Genomic DNA, 21,583 nt, shown 5'->3' on the forward strand with positions numbered 1-21,583 from the left:
CGCCCGTAACGCGGAGGACGATCCCCCATGTCCCCCTCACTTCGAGTCGGCACACGACAAGCCCCGAAGTGCTGCGGAGGGCGCTGCAGATCGCCGGCGCGGCGAGCGCCGCTCACTCACTCCGTCATAACCCTCCACGCCTCCACCTTCGAATCAGGACCACCACGATAGCACGAGTCGAGCCGGCTGAGCCTGGCGCCGCTGGCGCGGCTGGCGCCGGTCACTCCGGGCGGCAAACGCAGCGGCGAATGAAACCAGCAGCAGCCGACAATGAGGCGGTGACGCAGTGAGCGCAGTGACGAGCGCCTCCGCCTTTGCCAAGAAGAAGGCAGATCTGTTCTGCGCCGCAGGCTGTCAAAACTGAGTTTGCAGAATTCTCCGAAGAATGTGGAGAGGCACCACTTGCAGTGCCGTCTGCCGGTGTTGCCGGATGCTGGACCGGCGGCCGGTACGCTGGGCTTGGCATCCTCTTCGAACGTTGAGTGCAAGTGGCGAGTGGCAAATGCATGGCCAGCACAGCTCCGTCTCGGCGATCAGCATGCACCGCCTCGCTGTCGCGCGCTGTCCAGGCCCGCCGAGAACGACGGTCGGCGATCTGGCAGTGTCAGCGTCAGCGCAGATGCCGGCGGTATCTCCCAGGGTCTGGGAGGGTCCGTGCCCGAGCCTGGCCACTGCAAGTTGCGTCGGCCCCGCCTGCGAGCCTGCCTGCCTGTGCTCCTCCGATTCGGACCTGCGCAAGCAGCCCCAGCGCGAGCGGAACGGCGAGCACCAGGAATGGGCCAGCCAGTCGGATTGCGATATCCGCCGAAGCATCAGATCTGCCCTCGTCCCCACTAACCCAAGCCGCAGGGAAGGGCCGGCGTGTGCTCGTGCCCTTCGTGCCCTCCACAGGATCACAGGATCGAGGAGGGGGGATTTGACGGTTTGTGTGCAGATTTTCAAGCCCCACTGTGTGCGTGCCAGTCCCACTCTACATCTGGCAGATCACACTGCATTGTGCCACTTTGCATCGACGATGGAACCCGATTCGGACTGCCTGTAGTTGCTGCGGAGCGTGTGGCGGCTCCGAGGTGGTCAGCTGACACACCGTCGCCTTTTGCACGATTAAGCGACGGACGGGCTAAGCGACGGATTACCATGAGTCGATGACCCCCAAGCATCCCCAGTACCCCGGGTCCCCCGGATCACATGACGGGCGATGCACCTTGCACCTTAGCGCCCAGCGACATGCCATGCGCCGTGCGCTCGGGCTCGTCAATGCCATGAGCCTTGATTGCGAGCGCGAGAGACGTGCAGACGTCGAGCTTCAGGGTAAAGACCTTACCCCAGAGCAATCGCAGGAATGAGGGAGGAGGCAGCCTAGGGTCGGCTCAGGACCGGCGACCCAGGATCGCACAGCAGGCAGATCTCCAACTTGCAATGCAAGCAGCGGTGGATGATTCCAGTTTCGATGCTTGTCAGAGAGTGGCTTGGATCATGTCCTCGATTAGCCGCAGCGGCAGCTCACACGATCTCCTCCGGTGCATCCGGTGCTCCGGCGCTATTCCTGCTTCCGGGGGTTCTGGAAGCGCCTCTCCGCATGTTCCGCAGCAGGACGCCACTCACACCGATTGCATCATTATGCAGCATCATTGCAGTGTCCCAGCTTACCCAGCTGTGAGCTGTGAAGCTGCTCACGGCGGATATGCTCGGCGTCAGGGAAGGACGCCAGCGCGCCGTGCCCCATACGCCAGTTACGCCAGATGCGCCAAGTACGCCTGCGTTATGACGAGGCGGCTCCTCGTTAAGGCTGCCTCGCAGCTGGCCGCTGACGCGCTGGGCAAAGTTGAGCCGATGGGCGGGCGCTAGGGCCGACGGATCGACGTTGCGCAGTGCTTTGTCACTCAGTCCCAGCCATCATCGACGAGTGAATGGGCAGCCGAGTGGGAGAGAGAGTGACATTGTGTGTGTGCGAGTCGAAATAGAAGTCTGGACCGGAAGTGGCTACTGAGCCATGGCGAATGCATGTGGGTTTGCAGAATTGGTGGCACTGGAAGAATCAGAAAGAGTAATCGACTAATTGGTGTGTGTGTAATCGAAGGGCTCAGAGGGACTAGGACGGGCGACTAGAACCCGTGCCCCCCGTGATTAGACGCCGGTTCCCCACTCTACCACAGCAGTCCAGACACCCAAGGGTCCCTCTCGGCCCTGGCCCCTTGCGCCTGACAGCCTCAAGCTGAAGCGCGGGCACGACCCGACCCCCGGCTTTTCCTTCCCGGGCTCCTAAGACTTATCGTTGCACGCATCGACCATTCCTCCTCCTCCTCACTACCACTCCTCCTCCTCTTCCACTTCACATCTCTTGTCTCGACTGCATACCTGAGAGCGACCACCGCAACCCACAAGTCCACCCACGGACACCACTCTCCCCTCTTCTCACATCCCACATCCCACGCCCACCACCACCACCGTCCCCACCGATCTCCAGCCCTCAACCATGCACCTAATCATCAACGCGTAGAACAGGCTGCACGCCGCCCCGACAAAGATCCCTCTCCACTTTCCACTCCTAGTTCAACACGTATCCGAGCCGCACCTTCCTCCACGCGGCCGCCTGCCTGTGCCCATCACCTGCCTGTCACCCGTCGACGCCATAGTCCGCGCCCGACCACCATTTCAGCAATACCCCGCTGCCCCTCCTCTCGTCCTCGACAGAGCTGCCCTGCAACCATGTCTCACGCTACTACCGCAGACGAGACACCCGCGTCTCAACCCTCCACGGGCGAGCCGACCGACCCGGACCCTTCTACCTCGTCGCGGTCTCCCTCTCGTGCATCCTCTCGCACCCAATCCAAGAATACTCCCCTCCTCACTCTCGCCCCGACCGGCCGCCAAACGCCACAGGACGAGGACATCCCTGCCATCTGGAACGGTTCGTTGATCAGCTGACCATGCCGCGAAGCGGCGTTGCGCTGGCCCCTCTTTTGTCGTGCTGATATCTCCACCAGTCATCTCCCGCGCGCAAGACGTCGTCAAGGACGCCGAGCGGCTCGAGAATCTCACGTGGAGGTGAGTTTGCAGACGGGCGCGCGCCGCCCTTGGGACGCGCCCTGCTCGCAACCTGCCCGCACCGGCTAGCTACAGCCTGTGTGTGCGACCGAGAGGTCGGCTGACTTTGTTCCACAGGCACTGGGGCAGACCACAGCGCCGCCGCAGGTCGAGTTCCATCGACACGGCGTCTTCTGCCAGTGTGCACACACCTCATGAGCCTGGGCCTATCCGTGACAAGAGTGCCGAGCGCCGCTCATTCGCCGGCACGCTGAAACTCTTGGTCGAGGACGACTCGAGCTTCAAGGACTGGGTTGGCAGCGCCAAGAGCCAGCAGCAGCAATCCAGCAACTCGCTTTCACCCTCTCGCTCCATTGCCGACTCTCACGGTACCTCGGATTCGCAGCGAACGCCGCACCCGCATCAGTTCGGTCTCGCCTTACCGCCAGAGACGCCGACCGCGGGCTCGCTTCAGTCTCAGCACTCGCCACACGCCGTCGGCGCGCTGACGCCTGTCCCGGATCTGGAGATCCGACTCGTCGAGCCGACTCCTGTGCCGAGCCGCGTTGGATCGCTCGGAGGTGTAGCTTCCGACCGCACCACTGCCACTCGCCCCGCGACGCAGCCCCAGGTTGCTGAAGTCGAGGAAGAGGACGCTGCCCGTGCCGCCGACGGCCAGAAACAGCCTCGGACCCGCAAGGGTAAGGGAGGCGGGTTCTTCATTCAGTCGTCACCCGGGAAGGCGAGCGAATCTGAGTCCCCAAAGTCACAACCGTCACCTGTCGTTGCACCGGTTACATCAACGAAGGCCCCGCCGGGTGGAACTGCTGGCCCCAGCCGTCCCACGCCACCGTCGGGAGAATCTGAATCCTCAAACGCTATTGTCATGAACAAGAAGAAGGACCCTCGTCGTGCGATCTCGATGGCGACCATGCACGGTCGCTTCCAGGGCGAGAAGCGCCGCGCCGCTCAAGCAATCGCCGCCCGTAACGCGGAGGACGATTCAACGACTGCGGCGGAAGACGACAACGATGACGAGTGGGAGGACGATGATGATGAAGACGACGATGACGGCTGGGAGGATGAAACGCCCAGCGATCCCAAGCCGGTTCAGGCTCAGCCCATGGTCCGCCAGACGAGCCGCGGCCTTCAGCTGCCGCCCATCCAACTGCCCGTTTCGGCTGCGACCAAGAAGCAGCGTCAGGCAGAGAAGGCGCGGCTGGAGGCTGAACGCGAAGCCCAACGTCAGAGGGAAATGTTCGCGAAACAGCAGATCTTTGGTCATCCTCAGGGCGGCGAAGGTCTGCTGACGCGCCAGTTCAAGACGGGCAAGAGCATGGTGGATCTGACCAAGGCGGGCGAGGAGCCCTCGGCGCCCCCAGGACTGCGACGAGCGCCGACCCACGCCAACTTTTCCACGATGGGCCAGTCGCCGACCGCGGGCCCGCCGAACCTGATGCGTTCCAAGTCGACGGCGGCAATGCCCGTCCAGACGGGTGTCAGCGTGACGTCCCGCCGGAGCCACAATTCCGGACACAGCGACGAGAAGCGCGGCCCCGAGGGCGTGGAAATGGAATCCTCGGATGAATCTGACGAGGACGACTACCTCGCGTCGACGGCCGTGGAGCGCAAGCTGAACCAGCTTGCGGCGAAGCGAGCCGCCAAGGACAGTGGCGCAAACAGCGTGCCGATCGTACCTAACGGCAGCGCTTCGGGACAGGCCCTGGACGAGAACGGGGTCGTCCGCCCGCTCTCCCCCACGACGCGACGGCGCACGATCATCATGCGCGAAATGTCGGAGAGCCTCCGAAGGAGTGAGTACTTTGGCCCGTGCGAGATGGTGAAACGTTTCACTGACCCCAACAGACATTATCCTGGAACGCGAAAAGTCCTCGGGCGGCGTGGGGCCGCATACCCGCCCGCCACCCTCGACGCACATGAGCCGGCTGCCGACGAGCAACTCTGCAGTCAACCTCGCCCAGTACCGTGACGGCAGGCATGGGCCGCCATTATCGCGGCACAACAGCAACTTCCAGCTCAGCACGGGCGGGGAGGAGCTGCGCGGCCCCGAGCTAGAGCGGCACAACAGCCACCCAGACCTAATCCAAACTCGGGGTCATTACGAGTATCCGCGCAACCCGGCCAGTTCCTCGGGCGGATCGCGGAGCACCTCCCCTCTGCAGCCAACAGCCTCCATCTCGCCCGAGACTTCGCGGAAGCGCGCCAACGTCCTCGGGGGCGGCTTCTTACGCCCCCTGACGCGGGCAACAGACGAGGCATCCAGCCACGCCCTGGGCCGGACGCAGAGCAGTCTCTCCATCAACGGAAGTCATGGCGGTCATGGGAGTGGATCGGGCAGCGAGCGCGCCGGCCCCGGCGTCCACGGCACGCAGCAGCGAAGCGTCACCCTCAATGGCCCCCCCGGGCGGCGCGGGAGCGACCGCAGCATCGCCTCCGCGACCGCCATGGTGAGGTCTAGCACGGAGGGGGACCAGAAGGAGATGGAGCGCGCGCGCGTACGCCGCGAGCTTGCGCGCCGCGACGATACGAGTTACAGGAGTCATGGGTGGTAGCGCGCGGAGCGGCGGAGCAGCGCCAGCTGCGACGCTGGCGACGCTCGGTACCACTACCCGCCATGGTGCCGCCCCGAGTAGCACGCATCCGAGCACCGTGGCACTCCGAGGCTCGAGGAGAGAGCGGAGCGAGAGAAGAAGAAGCGAAGGAAAGAAGAAAAACAGCAAGAATAAGCGCAAAGAAGTACCAGAAGTCCCATGGCGCGCGTACTCTGCCGCCACTCCCATATTCCCCCATCACACAGCAAACCACCACCACCCCACCACCACCACCGCACACCAACACACAATCCAACCAACCAGGCCAAGCAAACAATGTAAGGGTTTTCCTCTTTTTTTCAACTTCAATGAAAGATCCAACGCCACGTCTTCTTTCTTTCGTACTCTGTTGTGTCATGATGCTATGCAGTAATAGCTCCAATGGTCGAGCGACGCGCGAAGTGCGGAGCGGGGAGGGAGAGTGTCTTGGGCGAAGGAGTGCTCAGCGCGAGCCCATAGATCGTAGATCGAGTTCGCCACGAAGCTTAGGAGCAGAAGGGCAAGTGGTAACGAGGCGGGAGGGACCGGCGCTGAGCTTGCAGAAGTAGGAAAGAGTCCATATAACATTACAACGGCACACTGTCTATATCACTTCGCTTCGCTTCGCTTCGCTTCGCTTCGTTTGTCACTAGTTCTTCTCCGACACAGACACGACATAGTCCCGGACGGGGAGGAAGCGATGCTTGTGTTTGTTCAGGTACGGCCACGCGGGTCCGACGGCCTGGGCGTTAGCTCATGAAGATGCAGCTTCTCCCAGCTCCGTAACCGATCCGATGGCTCAAGGGGTGAGGCAGGTGGAGACCAACTCACGAGACAGAGCAGGACAAAGGCGACCGTGAAGATCTCGAGCGGGAGGAGGACGGTGTGTGTCGCGAACGAGACGAGGAAAGCGATGGCCTGTTGTGTGAAGCGGGGCGGAGTGAAGAGAGGGTGAGACACGTCGGAGCCGTGGATCGGTGGGAGCGGGGCGGTGCGGCGGCGTCGCAGTCGTCGTGGGCAGTGACCGAGCGAATAGGCCGTATATAAGAGCAACGTCCAGCCAAGGCGAGCATGGTCAGGCAATAACCACGCACAATCAGAGTGGCCGTTGATATTGACAAAGAGCAGGAACAACATCATCGACAGAGCAAGTTCGAGGAAGGAACGACATCAGCTCACGAAAGACACGACCAGAGCTGGACTTACCACGACAACAGCCAAGTAGACGTGGGTGTACGTCTCGAGCCGGCGCTGGGTGTACGGATCGATTCCTCCCTCGAGCGCGCGCTGGACCGAGGCGGGGAGGTATTCCATTTTGTTGTTGTGAGTTGGACGCAAGACGTAGCTACGCCGCCGCCTTCAAGATCGACACGATGAGGGTGGACAGGGACGTGGACTTGGCGGGCCGGTCCACGTGCGGTGTCACGTGACACAGTCGTGGGATTAAGGAAGGTGGGGCCACGAAGCTAATCTGGCATATTAGCCGGAATTAGCTTGCCGCTTGACTGCATTATGAGGAATGCTAAATGACCCACATAGGTTGATGTGCAGCGGCATGCAACCTGCGAGAGTGCGAAGAGGAAACCACACAGCTGCCTTGGAGCTCCGCTGGCACAGCTGAACGGCTAGTCCGAGGGATGCTGGCAATGCTCTGACAACGTTGGCTACCGCCCTGCCCACCCACGGAATGACTTCGATTCGCTGCCGCGGCGTCTTGAGTGGTGACCCCAATCGAGCTCCGGGGTCTGGGGTCGTCGTAGCCCTGCCGAATGCCTCGGAGGCCCGGCGACCCCGCACTCCGGCAGACCGGCAGAGCCAAACATCGACCCAGGGTGGCGACAGAGCTCGCGCCCATTGACCACTGACCATGAGTCATGACATCTCCAGTTGTTGACAGCAGGCTATGAGGGACGAGTGGGCTGCGACCTCGTGGCCCATTCCGCGTGGTAGCTAGTCACCCAGGCAGAGGAATGACAGCGCGGGGATTGCGCGGGGTTAGTCCATGCACTAGCTGCTAGTGCATGTTTGCAGTATTGGGACAAGCATATGGTAGGCCAGTAGCGTTGTGCATGTGTGTGTGTCTGTTCTCGAACTCGAGGAGGATGCTGCAAGAGACGACGGCAGCGATGACGATGATCTCAGTTATGACACAATGACGTGCAGCTGGCTAAAAATTAGAGAAGGGGTGACGTCACTGCGCGCCGTCTACATACCGGAACGAGCAACCCGGGACGAACAAAGGCCCAGGGGCCAGAGCCCTTTGGCCAACTGCAGACACGGAGATCAGACCAATGTCAGGATCAGAAGGGAACCAGGGGTCAGGCCCGATCTCCCCTCTCCTGCTCTCTGGCTGCTCGCTGCTAATGTTCGGACTGACCAACACCCATCATCATCATCATCGCCTGCAAAGTCCAGTCCATTCACTCCGGTCTCGTACCTCGTCCCAAAGCCTCTCCTTTCTTGCCCACTCCCCGAGCCACTGACCACCTGCTCCCCTCTCTTTTCTCTGCTCTCCGTCCATCCACTGAATTCCACCCCCGGTCATCCTGTAGTCGTCACCCACGACCCATCCCAACCCCCGACCACAACCGAAGTTAAATACCCAACTCCACCAGCTCGGCTTGCTCCCCTTTTCCCCTTTCTTCACCATTACCTCCGCAGCCTCCGCCATCGAACAAGCCGTCGAACTTGGCTTAGTGGGCCTCCTGACACGACCTGTTCTCAACGCTGTATACACCTCCACCTCCGACGTCCACGACCACCAACAACAGACAACCGACGACGACGACGACGAAGAAGAAACAGTCGTCTCTTCGCAGATAGCGAAGCACCCAGAACTCCACACTCAGCAGTCCCGCCGCTCTCTCCACCCCCAGCAGTACGAAGCAGACGGAATCGATATGGCGACCGCGACTCAGTCAAGACCGCAGGGTATGACGTCTTCAGCCCCGGACACGAAACGCTCCACCTCCGGCGGCGGCTACAACACGCCTGGCGGAACCCGCATCGACGGTCTACTCACCGACGGCGACAACAACAGCACCCGCTCCGGCGGCTACTTCACGCCCAGCCTCGGCAACAAGCTCGACGGCACCGACAATGACGGCTACTACAACGCCTCGGGCGGCAAGTCGACCCCGAACGGAGTCGACCGCCACAACTCGTCCCAGAACTATCAGAGCAACTCGTCTCAGAACTACCAGAACGGACACCACGACGACGACGGCTCGCTCTCCAAGGGTATCAACTCGATCGGCGCCAGCGGACCCAACGGCTACAACCGCTCGGCGTCGTACAGCTCCAACAAGCGCCCTGGGTGAGTTTCCGGTTGCCCCGCACACGTGCCCGCACGTAAATGTGGGATGGAGCGAAGGAAAACTGACCCCACAGAATGAACGAGCAGCCTTCTCGCTCGTACATCAAGAACCGTGACAGCGACAACCACCCCGGCACCGGTACCCCTCCCGGCAACCAGGGCAACACCACTGTTACCACAACCTTTGTCGAGTTTGACGACACGACTCCCAGCGTCACCGGCGGCCCCACGGCCACGACTGGCGCGACTGGCACGAGCACTCCAGGCACCACTGGCCACACTGGCAACACCGGTACCACGAGCAACATCGGCAACACTGGCACCACTGGCAACACCCGCACGACCGGCACCACTGGTACGAGCACTCCTGGCCAGCCGGGTACTGCTGGTGGCTTGGCCGTCCCGACGACTGGCCAGAGTGGCGCCAACACGCCCGGCGCTCGCAGCGGCCAGAGCTTCCAGAGCGGCACCGGTGTCATGAGCGGTCCTGCTGCTGGCGGCTTCTTCCCAACCGGCGCGAACGCCCGCGGCACGACTCCGACTCCCCAGACGCCCCAGGGCCAGGGCCTGAACAACTCGGTCAACGACAACTACGTCGACCGCCCGGGCAACCAGCTGCACCACGACGATGACGACGTTTTTGGTGTCAACAACGCTAACAATGCCAACAACACCACCAACAATGTCATCACCGGTACCAACGGCACCAGCGGCATCAGCAACCGCGACCTCGGCCCGCAGGAGACGCTTGGCAACGTGCAGAAGCGCCCTCAGCACCGCCACGCCAACAAGAGCCACGGATCGCAGTACATGATCGTTGAGAACTTCCCGCGCCAGGACTCGCGCGCGACCACCCCGCGCCCCGATTACACCGAGTCGGCCGCGCACTGGGACCCCGCCGCCGGCGCCGTTGTTGAGCGCAGCACGCCCCAACACGAGTACCCGCCTCACATTGACCACGACGACCACCATGACCAGCTCTCGCCCACTCAGGACCGCCGTGGCAGCCAGCACAATGGTCTCCGCAACGCTGGCGCCGCTGCCCTCGGGGCTGGTGCCGGTGCAGCTGCCGGGCAGCACTTCGCAAACCGCGACCAGCATGACCACCGCGACAACCAGCCGTACACTGACAGCCGCTACCATGACGACGGTTACGGTAACGACCGTAACTACGGCCCCAACGACCGCAGCTACGGCGGCAACGACCGCGGCGACACTCGTGGTGTCAACTTCCACGATGGCGCGGCCCCCGGCCAGCGCCTGCCCCAGACTGACGGCCGCGACTACAGCGACCGTCAGCGTCAGTCCCAGCTGCCTCAGCAGCGCTACCCTGACTCGCAGCAGTACCAGGACCAGGGCCGTGGCGGACCCACTGTCGCTGCCGTCGGCATCCCTGGCCAGAGTGGCCGTGACAACTACGACCAGGACCGCCGGTACGACTCGTACAACGACCAGTCGTCTCGCCCGCGCTCGCGCCAGACGAGCTTCCGCGACCGTGACGACTACCGCGACGTGCCTTCGCGCCAGCAGTCGCAGCGCGACACTCTGCCCAAGTCGCACAGCGACAGGAACAACCTGGCCGCGGCCGCCACTGGTGCCGGTATCGGCGCTGGTGTCGGCGCCGGCGTCGGCAGTGGTATGCGCCGTTCTGCCTCTGCGGGCTCTGGTCTGATCAGGGGTAACCGCGACCGTCGCGCTAGTGGCGGCGGCGGCTCGATCGGGCACGGTAGCATCAACCGCCCCTCGACCGCCGATGGATACAGGGACCGTGACCGTTTCCGCCGCGGCAACAACGGGTACGACGACCGCCTCCCGCCCGTCGAGGACTACGATGAGGACGACGAGGTTCGCGGCCTTGAGCCCGGCCAGATTGTCACGCCCTCGCGCCAGCGCGCCCTCCAGTCCTCGACTGGTCGTGGCGGCGGTGGTTCCGACTACGACAGTGCGTCGCAGCAGCCCCGCTCCCGCTCCGCCTTCGGCCACCGCCCCCAGCCCGGCGGCCAGAACGGCTACGACGAGTTTGGCGCCGAGGACGACGGCTACGGCCGTGCCCCTACGCGCGCTGGCACTGTCCGCTCCACCCGCTCGCGCCGTCCGGGCACCTCGATGTCTGGTGCGCCGCGTCGCGGCGCCTTCGGCCAGGGTGCTGCCCTCTCGACGGGCACGAACCCGCACGACGTTCTGTCCAGGCAGGACCTGCACGAGCGCTCGTCGCTCGCCGAGCGTGCGCTGAGCCCGAACGAGCTCAAGCGCCTGCAGGGCATGGAGAAGAAGGACGCGAAGCGTCTGACCAAGCTGATGAAGGAGGAGGAGCGTGCGCAGTCCAAGTCGCTGCACCAGGCAATTGCGGACATGAAGCGCTTGACCAAGCTGCAGAAGGAGGCGATTGCGGCCGAGTCCAAGTCGCAGCGCAACCTCGCCAAGTGGACGAGCCGCGAGCACAAGGCGCGCCTCCACTTCCTCAAGGAGAAGGAGCGGTACGAGGCCATCGAGGCCAAGCTGCGCAACGCCGAGAACGACTTTGAGGAGCGCCGCGACCACGCCTACGGCCTCACGGAGCAGGTCGCCGAGCGCAACCAGGAGATCGACGACATGCGCGCCCTCAAGGCCGCCGACGACCGTGAGCGCGCCATCAAGCGCACCACGCTTAAGCACCCAGGCCACGCCTAAGCTCCACGCCTAGTTTTACCTACGCTCTCCGACCATTAATCTTCGTCCCCCTATCTGAGTTCTCAAAAGTTACCACGCCCTACTCCTACCCTAGACCGAAACACGTAGTGATAGTGCAGCGTTTATAGTAGTGCGGCCTCTGAAGCTGTACGAGTAATTCCTAGTTATCGATTATTTTGCAATGATGAAGTCTTGTCTGAAGAAAAAGCTAGTTGCTAGCAAAACGCTCGAAATGCCACTGACAGAATAGGGGGAACACGTGGTCCTCGGCAGACTGGTGACGGAAATGCGAGCCGGGCGAATCCGAACCCGGGCGGACGAGTGAGTCGCCTGAGGGCAGCAACCGAAGCGGCGGATCGCGGCGGAGGCTGAGGCGGGCAGAGCCTCCGGAAATCTAAGTCGGTCGTTCCTCCACCTTTTGCCAGGCGAGCCCATATAACCGTTCTCTCCTCGTCTCCACACCTCTCCCAACACCTTTGCCATGTCCGGAGACGCCCAGAAGCCCAACTATGGCGACTTCCTGTCGCTCGAGGCGCGCACGCGCGCCCGGTCCGCCATCAAGCAGCTCCGGCCCTACTTTGAGATTCCGGGCATGATCTCGGTGAGTACGGAGACGAGACTGGGGGTTGGAAGAGGGGAAAGCTGAAGGGCCTTGGGAGCATAGCTGACTCCAGTTCGGTGGTGGGTACCCTCACCCTTCGACGTGGCCCGTGAACGGCATGACGCTCAGCGTGCCGTTTGCGGAGAAGAGCGTGTTCGTGCCGGGGTACGAGAGTGAGTCGATCTCCGGGTTCTTGTTCCGGGGAGCTGGGAGGCGGCCGCACGCGCCGCTTCCATGCTCCGCAACTCTGCGGCCGAGTCGAGGGCTTGATGCTGACAACAAGCGACGAGCGCGGACAAGCTCCACCCTCTGGAGGAGTATGTGAAGCCCGCGGCCGGCGAGCCGCTGGACCCGAACCTGGCCGTCGAGCTGCAGTACGGCAAGACGTACGGTGCGCCTCACCTCGTCGACTGGCTCACGGAGCACATCAAGCGGACGCACAACCCGCCAAACGACAACTGGGAAGTGCTCAACACGGCAGGCAACACGGACGGGTTCGACGGCCTGCTGCGCACCCTCTTTGAGCGCGGGGACAGCATGCTCGTCGAGGAATTCGCGTACCCGGGTTCCCTTGTTGCGGCGCAGACGCAGGGCGTGTCCTGCGTCGGCGTGCCGATGGACGGGGACGGCATCCTCGTGCCCGAGATGGACAAGATTCTGTCCGAGTGGGACGAGGGCAAGCGCAAGGCGCGCAAGCCCAAGGCCGTCCTCATGGTGCCCACCTGCAGCAACCCGACGGGATACACGATGCCGGCCGCGAGGAAGCGGGACCTCTACGCCGTCGCGCGCAAGCACAACATTCTCATCTTCGAGGACGACCCGTACTGCTTCCTCCAGATCCGCAAGTACGACGATGCCGGCAAGCTCCTCCCGATCGAGGAGACGTTCCTCTCCATGGACGTCGACGGACGCGTGCTCCGTCTCGACTCGTTCTCCAAGATTGTCGCCCCCGGCAGCCGTTGCGGATGGCTCACGGGTCCCCGCGAGATTGTCTCTGCCGTCATGCAGCGCTCCGAGGCGTCCACGCAGTGTCCCTCCGGCTTCACCGTCAGTGCCATCGCGGCCGTCGTGCGCGCCTGGGGCGGCCACGAAGGGTTCGAGCAGCGCTACCTCCCCCACATCTCCAAGGTGTACGAGGAGCGCGCGCGCGCCATGGTCTCCTTCTTCGAAAAGTACCTCCCCAAGGAGGCGGCCGAGTGGCCTGCCCCCTCCGGGGGCATGTTCATCTGGCTCCGCCTCCGTGTCGAGAACCATCCCAAGCGCGACGAGCTCAGTCCCGAGGACGTCGCCGAGCGCGCGTTCCAGAAGGCCGTCGAGAACAAGGTCCTCACCGTCCCGTCCAAGTTCTTCAAGGGCGAGGGGCTCCCGAACTGGACAAAGGAGCAGGAGCAGAAGCGCATCTTCCTCCGTATCTGCTACGCCACCCCGACGATTGAGCAGCTCGAGACCGGTGTCCAGCGTCTCGCCGAGGCGCTCAAGGCTGAGTGGGAGCTGTAGGGTGTAGTGATCATGGCGTAGATAAGTATAGGTAAATTGGCATGCACGATCGCTCTCCCGTCTGATTGCTCAAGACTATAATGATGCATCAAGTGTGTACACAAAGCGGGATCCTAATAATGCATGTTCTAGTACTGCACGACAAGCGTGCTTTTACTCGACAACCTCCTCCTCCTCGCCGAGGAGCTCCTCGGTCCACTCCTCGATCTTCTCCTCGTCCTCCTCCTTGGGCTGGGCCTTCTTGAGCTCCTTGCCGAGCTGCTTGCGGGCAGCAGCGAGGCGGGCGTTGTTGCGCTGGCGCCACGCGTCCCACTCGGCAATCTCGCGCTGGCGCTGGGCGAGCTTCTCGGCGCTGCCGCGGTTCTCCTCGGCGGCGTCGTCCTCGTCGAACTGGCGCGAGTACTCCTTGAGCTCGCGGCGGATCTTCTTCTGCTGCTCGCGCGACAGGAGCGTCTTCGGGCGCGGGCGCCACAGGAACTGCTTGAACTTGTCCTGCGTAGAGTGGTTGAGCAGCTGGCCAGAGAAGCTCCACAGGTTGTAGCCCGGCTCCGGGGTCGAGCGCCACGACGAGGCAGACGAGGCAAGGTAGCGTCCACTCGGGTCCCAGGCCATGTCGGTGATACCGTAGTGCTCGCCAGTGGCGAGGAGCTGGACGTTGGCTCCAGGCTCGGCAGACTCGCGCTTGGCGGCAGAGTCGTCGAGGGTGAAGTCGAGGTCCCAGAACTCAATGTCGAACTTGGTCGGCGAGCCCATCGTGGCGAGGACAATGTGGCGACCGCGAGGCGACCACATGAGGGTGTTGGCGACCTTGCCCTCGAGGTGCTTGATGGGGGTGAAGTCGCCCTTCTTGGGGTCGGGCTGGTAGAAGGAGACGGTGTACTTGACAACGGCACCCGGGACGTTCTGGCCAAAGTTGGGGTCGTTGGTCGAAACAATGGCGAAACGGTTTCCATTGGGCTCCCAAGCGAACGAGGGGACGTAGTCCTTGTGCTCGATGACCTCGACGGGGTAGTCCTTCTCGCGGAGACGGAAGAGCTCGAGGTTGCAGAAGGTAGCCTTCTTCGACTTGGCCTTGCGCGCGTGGCGGTCGACCTTGACGCAGAGGTAGTCGCCCTGGTTCTGCCAGTAGAACTTGCAGTCCGTGACGTTGAACAGGTTCTTCGAGCGGAGAATCTTACGGCTGGGGATGGCCATGAGGTTGACACGGGCGGGCTGGTTCTGAGCCTCAGGGGTCCAGTAAACAAGCATGCCCTCCTTGCGGGCAGCCCAGTCCTTCTCGCTCATGGGGCACCAGTCAAAGTCCTGGACACCCTCAATCTTGATCGACTTCTTGTCGAGGAGACCCATGCCCGGGAGCTCGTAGACCTGGATCGCGTTGCCGATCTGGCAACGGGCCACGTACTGGTCATCGGGCGAGAAGCGGAAGACGGGCCACGCCTGCTGGGGACGGGGCGCGTCGGGGTCCGAAGGGGGAGCGTCCGCGCGGAACGAACGGAGAGGACGAGCAGACTTGACGTCCCAAATGACGAACTGAGCGCCCTCGTCCTCAGGGCCAAAGGTCTCGCGGACAGCGGGGGCGGGGTGGTTCTCGACAACGAGGGGCTCGTCGGACCAGGTGACGAGGTAGTTCTCGCAGGGAGAGAACTGGACCATGCGAACACCGGGGTGGGTGAAACGGAGAACGTTGACACCGATAGGGCCATCGAGCTTGGGTCCAGACCAGAGAGCAACACCGACACGGTGAAGCGAGGCGAGGTAAGTACCGTTGGGGGACCACTGCAGGTAAAGCTCAGCCCACTTGGGGTTCTTGATGTTCTTGCCGTCCGAGTCCTTAACGGGGTCGGCGGTTCCGTTGCGGCTGTTCCACCAAAGGTTGACGTCCTGGTCACGGAAGGTAAGGTACTGGTCACGGCCAGCAGCGTCGCCGAGCCACGAACGGAGGTGGTCCTTCTCGACGTAGGGCTTCTCGCGCCAGCCGGTGGGGAGCTCACCCTCGCCGATGGGCATGTTGGCGAACTTCTCAATGTCACCGAAGCGGTTCACGTGGAGCTGGTTCTTGGAACCAAAGTTGACACCGTCAAGGGCACGGAGCGCGTGCTCGGCCTCCTGGGGGGTGGGGTAGGTCAAGAAAACGAAGCCCTTGTTCGATCCGTTCTCCCAGGGCATGTTGATGCGGTCCTCCTCAATGGGAGCACCAGCCTTGGCGATGACCTGGCGGAGACGGTCGAGAAGACGGGCGCGCTTGGCCTCGTCAACGGTCGGGAGGTTGTCGACAACGAGAACATTCTCAAAGCCCTGCTGGGTGTCGGGGGCGAACTGCTGCTCGATCTCGGCGTAGCCCTCGTCGAGCTCGGCCTGAATGTCGCGGCGCTCCTCTTCGCTGAATCCTGCTAGGTCGGCGTCGACCATTTTTAATTGTCTATAGGTGGTGTCTAGGTCTACCTGCAAGCGCCCTTTGCCTCTAAGACAATGACAGCGAAATCTCGCTGGCGATGGACGCGGTGCGGCCTTATCGCCGGGGAATAACCCCGTGTGGCACTCTGCTCTCAAGGCACCATCACTGTACAAGCCATGTTTGATGGAAATCTCTTGCACACAGCGTCCATGCTTCCATAATGCACATCGGGAGAATGACTATAATACACAGCTACTTGCGGGGGGGAGGGGCGGTTCTTGAGGGAAGTAGATTGAACAGATCGCCGGTCGGGCTATACTACAGGATCGGGAAGGGTGAAGGTGATGCTGCGGACTTCTGAATTCTTTGCCGGCTGAAAACAGTCGAACGGCGCGGTTGGACTTTGAAATTGGACATTTTCAGTGCATGGTAGGGCGAGGAATGGCCGACGTGGCCGACGTCTTGACCCAGTTCTTGACTGAACCGTTGCGGACTGCGTCCGAGCTGACATACTTATTCTCAGGCGGCGCCTGCGTGTCGACCGTCACGCCGAAGGCGGCCAAGGGCGAGGGGGACCGGCCGACCGGGCTGTCGCAGGGGGGTGTCGGGGTGGAAGAGGAATAGGTTTGCTGAGCCTGGTAGGGGACGTGAAGGCGGAGGGGCTCTGGCTGCTGGAGGGGCTGCTGCTGCTGCGGCTGCTGGGACTGCTGCTTGGTGATGCGCTTCTGCCTGAAGTCGTACAGCTTGGAGGATCCCTTCGCGTTAGCATCGCAGGAAACCAGTCATCTACCTTGAAGCGCGGGTGACCGAGGTAAGTCAGCAGGATCAGCTTGCACATGTAGTAGCGGGCTGGATCGTTAGCTGGTTTGTGAACCGGACCGTCGGTGCTCCTTACGAATTCTGTCAAGAACCCAGGTCGGCACACAACCCTCTACCGTCTGAAACAGGCCGAGCGCGACATAGAACGTGAGAAGATGCTTCACGTCCTCCTTCTCGTCCGTGAGAGCCCTGTACGAGTGGTACGTGGGGCGCACTGCAACGATGGCTGTAGTAGCCGGAGCCGCCAGCCCCAACAGATTGGCTGGGACAAAGGCGATGAATCTGAGAATGTCAGCTTGGCTGCACAGATCAGATGTCGGGGGCGAGCGATCTGGACCAGGGCCCAGGCAGCACGACCACGTCATACTGCCACGATGATGAGAACGATGGGGTCGCCGGCAGGCTTCCATGACACTCACAGCAGCAGACCCGCGAAGACGAGGAAGAGGCGATCGATGCCGGTGATACGCTCAGCGTCGACGACAGCCTCGGAGCGGCCGAGCAGGTCGCGAGCATTCTGGGCTTGCTTGGCACAAGCGTCGCTGGCGCGCACGGCCGTCGGGTGCTTGCGAAGCTTTCCGACTTGGCGGCGAGCGCTGTCCGCAGCCTCCTGCGCACGCTTGTACGCTGGGTGAGAACTGACGGACTTTCGCAGCACGTTCTTCGACGGTGGCGCTGTGCTCGCGTTGGAGTTGGACTTAGTGTTGGAGATGTCGAGCTTGCCGAGCTGAGGGGGAGGAAGCTGGGGAGCGAAGGAGGCGTCTGGAGTGGAAGGCGGCACCGCCGGTGTGCTGTGAGACCCAGGAGACGACATGATTGTTCGTATTGGGAATGTAGGTGAGGTGGAGAAAAGGGAAGGAAACGAAGAGGTGGACCGCGCTTAAGAAGGTCGGGAAACGGAAACGAGTGTGAGCTTGAGCGGCAAAAGTGAAGCGGTGGCGGCGGTGGTAGTTCGCTTGCGAGCGCGAGAGGCTGGGGATGCGATGGTGATGCAAGGCCGAGCTGCGTGCGAGTGTCTAGGACTCTTGTATGAGCGTGGGTGCGCGTTTGCGGCTGCCGAGTGTGTGTAACAGATAAGGGCGGCGCCTGGTCACGCATCCCACGCAGCCGCCTGAATCATCTGCACAGATCGTTGCGGAAGTACGCAGCAAGCAGCATGCACACCGCCAATGCATCATGCGTTGTGTGCTTTAACGTTCCTCAGATCACGCCGCATCACCCACTCACTCACACCCCGCCTCACGCATCGTATCGCTCCATTTTGTAACGCTCTAAAAGAATACATGGGACATGTTTAATCTGCGAACCAAACGTCCATCTAAGCGAGTCCAAGCTCGTACTTAACGACTTTAAGCCTTCTCCTCCTTAACCTCTTCCTTGACTGCAGGCTTGGCCTCGGTCTTGACCTGCTCCTCCTTGACAGCAACCTCCGGCTCGAAAGTGCCATTCTCCACCATCTCGATCTGGTGGTCAATCTCCCGAAGAACATCGTTCAGCTCCTTCTCATCGGGCTCGAACTGAAGACCGTCCACGATCGCCTGACGGGCCTCCTCTAGCCGGCCCATTCCCGCCAGAGCTCGAGCTCGCCTGGAAATGTTAGCAAGCTGCCGTGTCTGAACCCTTACCTGAAGTGGCCCTTGGTCCATGGACGCTTCAGAGCGATAACAGCGTCCGCGTCAGCCAGGGCGTTGGTGCTGGTGGTCAGTCAACGACAACACTGGCAGAACTTACAAGGCACCCGCAGCGGCAAAAGCAGCAGAGCGGTTGCAGAGGGCAATGGCAGTCTCGTCGCGCGAGATGGCCGCAAGCTCCCAAGGTGGCCGTGAGAGCGCCATGTCGGCTGATCGGGAGTAGTTCTGGATAGCACCAGGGATGTTTCCCTGCTTGAAAGCGTTCTGCTGGTTAGCTCCACGTAGGAAAGAGGGTCGAGACGCACGTTTCCGGCCTCCTTGGCCTGCTTGATAGCCTCCGCGCGATGAGGAGGCGGCTGCACCTGGGGAGGGGGAGGGATAGCCTCGGGGGGAGCGGACCGCATGAACTGGTGCATGTAGTTCAGAGGCGTAAAGTTGACAGAGCAGGTCTCACAGACGGGCGCCTTGTGCTCGGCACACACAACCATTTGCTGAGTCTGAGGGGGCTGGCTACCCGGAAGCGGGACGTCCACAAGCGTGAAAGGCACGTTGCGCGTCGGCAGAGAGTCGAGGAGTAGCTGCATTCGCTCGTCGATCTGGATGTTCATCTGAGGAGGGCCGCCGCCGCCGCCGCCAGGGGGTCCGCCCATTCCGGTGGTTTGCGGGCCATGGTCATGGTCGCAGCAACCGCCGCCGTGCGAGTGAGACATATCGAGGGAGGCTGAGTATGGGGTTGGGTTTCTGTGTAGAGGTGCGAGGATCGAGCAGTCGTGTGCGACAATAGGAAGTAGGCAGCCGATTCAGTCGAAGAGTCACAGTAGGAGGGCGAGGGGTGATGTTCTTGGTCAGCGCTGTTAATGTTGGAAGCACAAAAGTCGTGACCGTCCTCGGTGTCTCGTCGGTGGATGGACACAGTCGCTGACGCGACACACCTGATCAAGGTTTAAGTGGGTGGCATGCTTAAGATCACTGCCGCTTGTGGCAACTGATCCACTTTAATTGTGTAAACAAACGGGTGGAGTTCGTTACGTCTTCCCTCTCGTCTCTCCATCTCTTATTCACGCCATCCGCATCTTGCGCTTTCTCGTGCACGGCCAACAGCCATCCATCCGAGCAACATGTCGTAAGTGAACTGTCCCCCATGTTGTATGCTGGATTCGGTCACTGACGCATCGTTAGGCAGTTCTCCGGCTCATTGTTATCGAAGAGGAAAGCCGACCTCGTTGAAATCGCCGAGGCCTTGGGTATCACTGAGACCGAGGCCACCATGCCTGAGCTCCGCGATAAGATCCAGGGCTCGCTCAACGACAATGCTGAGCAGCTGAAGGACGACCCTCGGTTCTCTGGCCTGTACAAGGGCCGCGGTCGGTTCCAGTGCGTACGATCGCTCTGATTCCATTTGGAGTCAGACACACTGCGACTCAAGCATCCATCCCCAACTGACACCAAGAAGAACCTCGGAGTCCGACTCCCCTCAGCCCGAGGTCAAGACCCCCCGTCGCCCTCGCAAGTCGGTCAACAAGGCGGTCGCCAACTTGATGGACGCTGCGAACATTCCCCTCCCTGATAGCCCCATGTAAGTGCGCCATTGGACCCTGGAATGCGCCAATCTGACTAGCTCAGTACCAAGGAGAACATCACTGAGGTCGGAGAGAGGGCCCTCGATGCCGCGAACAAGGCTCTCTCCGTCGTCGACACCGACGCTGAGGAAGTTGCTGGCCGTTTGAAGCGTCTCTCGGGTCAGCTCGTCAAGGCCACCGAGAAGCAGCGCGGTGTTGCCGAGAAGTATATCCGTGAAGCTCGCGACGTAAGTGAAGCACTGAACTCTGGCTGACGTCCATCAGGTCTTCTCGCAGCCTCACGGCCTGCTCCTCGCTGCTCTGGCTCTCGAAGCCGCCTCTGTGTACAACCACGTTGCTCCTTTCGACCACCGTACCGTGAGTTACTGCCAATTGACGTTGCTAACGGGGCAGGTGAGCTTCCCTCCCTCGAGCGGACACTCTGGCAGCTTCTCTTCGCTGCTTAGCCACGCGTTCTTCTGGATGCCCAACCTCCAGTACACGTTCCGCATCCCCCGCTGGGACTCGTACCTCCCTAGCTCCGACCTCTGGCCTGCATTTGCGTGGTGGTGAGTTCTGAGAGCTGACCCGGTTTGCTAAGCCGCCAGGATTTTCGCGACTGTTCTTCCTCCCCTTGCGCTGTCGACTATCGTAAGCTTCGTGCCTCAGAAGGGCCAGCTCCGCCGTGGCACCCACACCACTCGCTACCAAGGTACGGTGAACCTTGCTCGATTCCCATATTAACGCCTAGCTGCCCACCCCCCGGAGCCCACTGTGGACCCCCTCACTTTTGCGCTTTTCCGCGCCGCCCTCCTCCTGGTCCCTCTCACTGGCGCCGCTCCTTCGTCGTTCAACGACGCAATGGAGGTGATTGGCAACGTGTATGCTCGTGCCCTTGGTGCCGGTCTCACGACTGCCCTCATCGTCGCGGAACGCCTGACCAACCACTAAGTCTTCCGCCTAAGCGGGACAGAAAGTGCGAAGCACCTATTTTCGTTTAGGCATCTACCCTGCTCGTGCCCTAATCTCTGTCTGTTCGTGAAAAACACTGTCCGTAGTAATTTTCTTGTTTTTTTTGACTTGCTCGAGAGCTCGGGGAGGCGGTTTTCCGTCAACCCCTGGAGCGTGTTTCTTGGAAGGTTTGAACACTTCTTGATTTCATATGTTGTGAAGTGCCTAGGACGCTGTTTGACGGTGCGACGAGGCACGTAAATGACATGTGCGATACCCGGAGGCAGGCCAGCAATGATGCACATAGGCACTAAGCGACGCAGCGGAAACGAACTTAGCCTACACAGCATGACTCTAGCAGGAGTGCCTCGTGTTGGAACATATGACGTTTGTGACGAGATTTCGGTCTGCTAAAGTTGGACAAGAAATCTGATGAGCCCTTGCAAGAGAAAGAGTGCGCGACGTCAATTTCCCAAGACGGGCAAGGAAGGGAAAAAGCTGTGTGGAAAGAAGGACGGACATCAGG

General features: G+C 61.6%; 7 protein-coding genes across 7 annotated transcripts; 4 read left to right on the forward strand and 3 right to left on the reverse strand.

Moving 5' to 3' along the window:
• Positions 1–2,709: 2,709 nt before the first annotated feature.
• Positions 2,710–5,600, forward strand: A1Q1_00182 (uncharacterized protein; the record flags this gene model as incomplete). The annotated part of the gene is made up of 4 exons (XM_014326510.1): positions 2,710–2,911; positions 2,988–3,048; positions 3,166–4,841; positions 4,894–5,600. The coding sequence occupies 4 exons, from the start codon at positions 2,710–2,712 to the stop codon at positions 5,598–5,600; spliced, it is 2,646 nt and encodes an 881-aa protein (XP_014181985.1).
• A 1,988-nt stretch (positions 5,601–7,588) lies between these two features.
• A1Q1_00183 (DNA binding protein Ncp1) lies at positions 7,589–11,604 on the forward strand (the record flags this gene model as incomplete). The annotated part of the gene is made up of 4 exons (XM_014326511.1): positions 7,589–7,612; positions 7,672–7,983; positions 8,171–8,934; positions 9,009–11,604. 4 exons carry the CDS (start codon positions 7,589–7,591, stop codon positions 11,602–11,604), a joined length of 3,696 nt encoding a protein of 1,231 aa, XP_014181986.1.
• A 481-nt stretch (positions 11,605–12,085) lies between these two features.
• Positions 12,086–13,702, forward strand: A1Q1_00184 (uncharacterized protein; the record flags this gene model as incomplete). The annotated part of the gene is made up of 3 exons (XM_014326512.1): positions 12,086–12,205; positions 12,279–12,378; positions 12,489–13,702. 3 exons carry the CDS (start codon positions 12,086–12,088, stop codon positions 13,700–13,702), a joined length of 1,434 nt encoding a protein of 477 aa, XP_014181987.1.
• A 153-nt stretch (positions 13,703–13,855) lies between these two features.
• A1Q1_00185 (Prt1) lies at positions 13,856–16,111 on the reverse strand (the record flags this gene model as incomplete). Its single annotated transcript, XM_014326513.1, has 1 exon — positions 13,856–16,111. One exon carries the CDS (start codon positions 16,109–16,111, stop codon positions 13,856–13,858), a length of 2,256 nt encoding a protein of 751 aa, XP_014181988.1.
• A 405-nt stretch (positions 16,112–16,516) lies between these two features.
• On the reverse strand, positions 16,517–17,730 carry A1Q1_00186 (uncharacterized protein; the record flags this gene model as incomplete). Its single annotated transcript, XM_014326514.1, has 4 exons — positions 16,517–16,826; positions 16,877–16,946; positions 16,993–17,198; positions 17,336–17,730. The coding sequence occupies 4 exons, from the start codon at positions 17,728–17,730 to the stop codon at positions 16,517–16,519; spliced, it is 981 nt and encodes a 326-aa protein (XP_014181989.1).
• Positions 17,731–18,265: 535 nt separating this feature from the next.
• Positions 18,266–19,257, reverse strand: A1Q1_00187 (uncharacterized protein; the record flags this gene model as incomplete). Its single annotated transcript, XM_014326515.1, has 3 exons — positions 18,266–18,503; positions 18,648–18,796; positions 18,853–19,257. The coding sequence occupies 3 exons, from the start codon at positions 19,255–19,257 to the stop codon at positions 18,266–18,268; spliced, it is 792 nt and encodes a 263-aa protein (XP_014181990.1).
• A 408-nt stretch (positions 19,258–19,665) lies between these two features.
• A1Q1_00188 (uncharacterized protein) lies at positions 19,666–21,057 on the forward strand (the record flags this gene model as incomplete). The annotated part of the gene is made up of 7 exons (XM_014326516.1): positions 19,666–19,670; positions 19,727–19,921; positions 19,974–20,123; positions 20,171–20,354; positions 20,404–20,484; positions 20,715–20,757; positions 20,858–21,057. The coding sequence occupies 7 exons, from the start codon at positions 19,666–19,668 to the stop codon at positions 21,055–21,057; spliced, it is 858 nt and encodes a 285-aa protein (XP_014181991.1).
• Between the last annotated feature and the right edge of the window lie 526 nt (positions 21,058–21,583).

The sequence above is a fragment of the Trichosporon asahii genome (genome assembly GCF_000293215.1).
Source record: "Trichosporon asahii var. asahii CBS 2479 unplaced genomic scaffold scaffold00018, whole genome shotgun sequence".
Classification (NCBI taxonomy): Eukaryota; Fungi; Basidiomycota; class Tremellomycetes; order Trichosporonales; family Trichosporonaceae; genus Trichosporon; species Trichosporon asahii.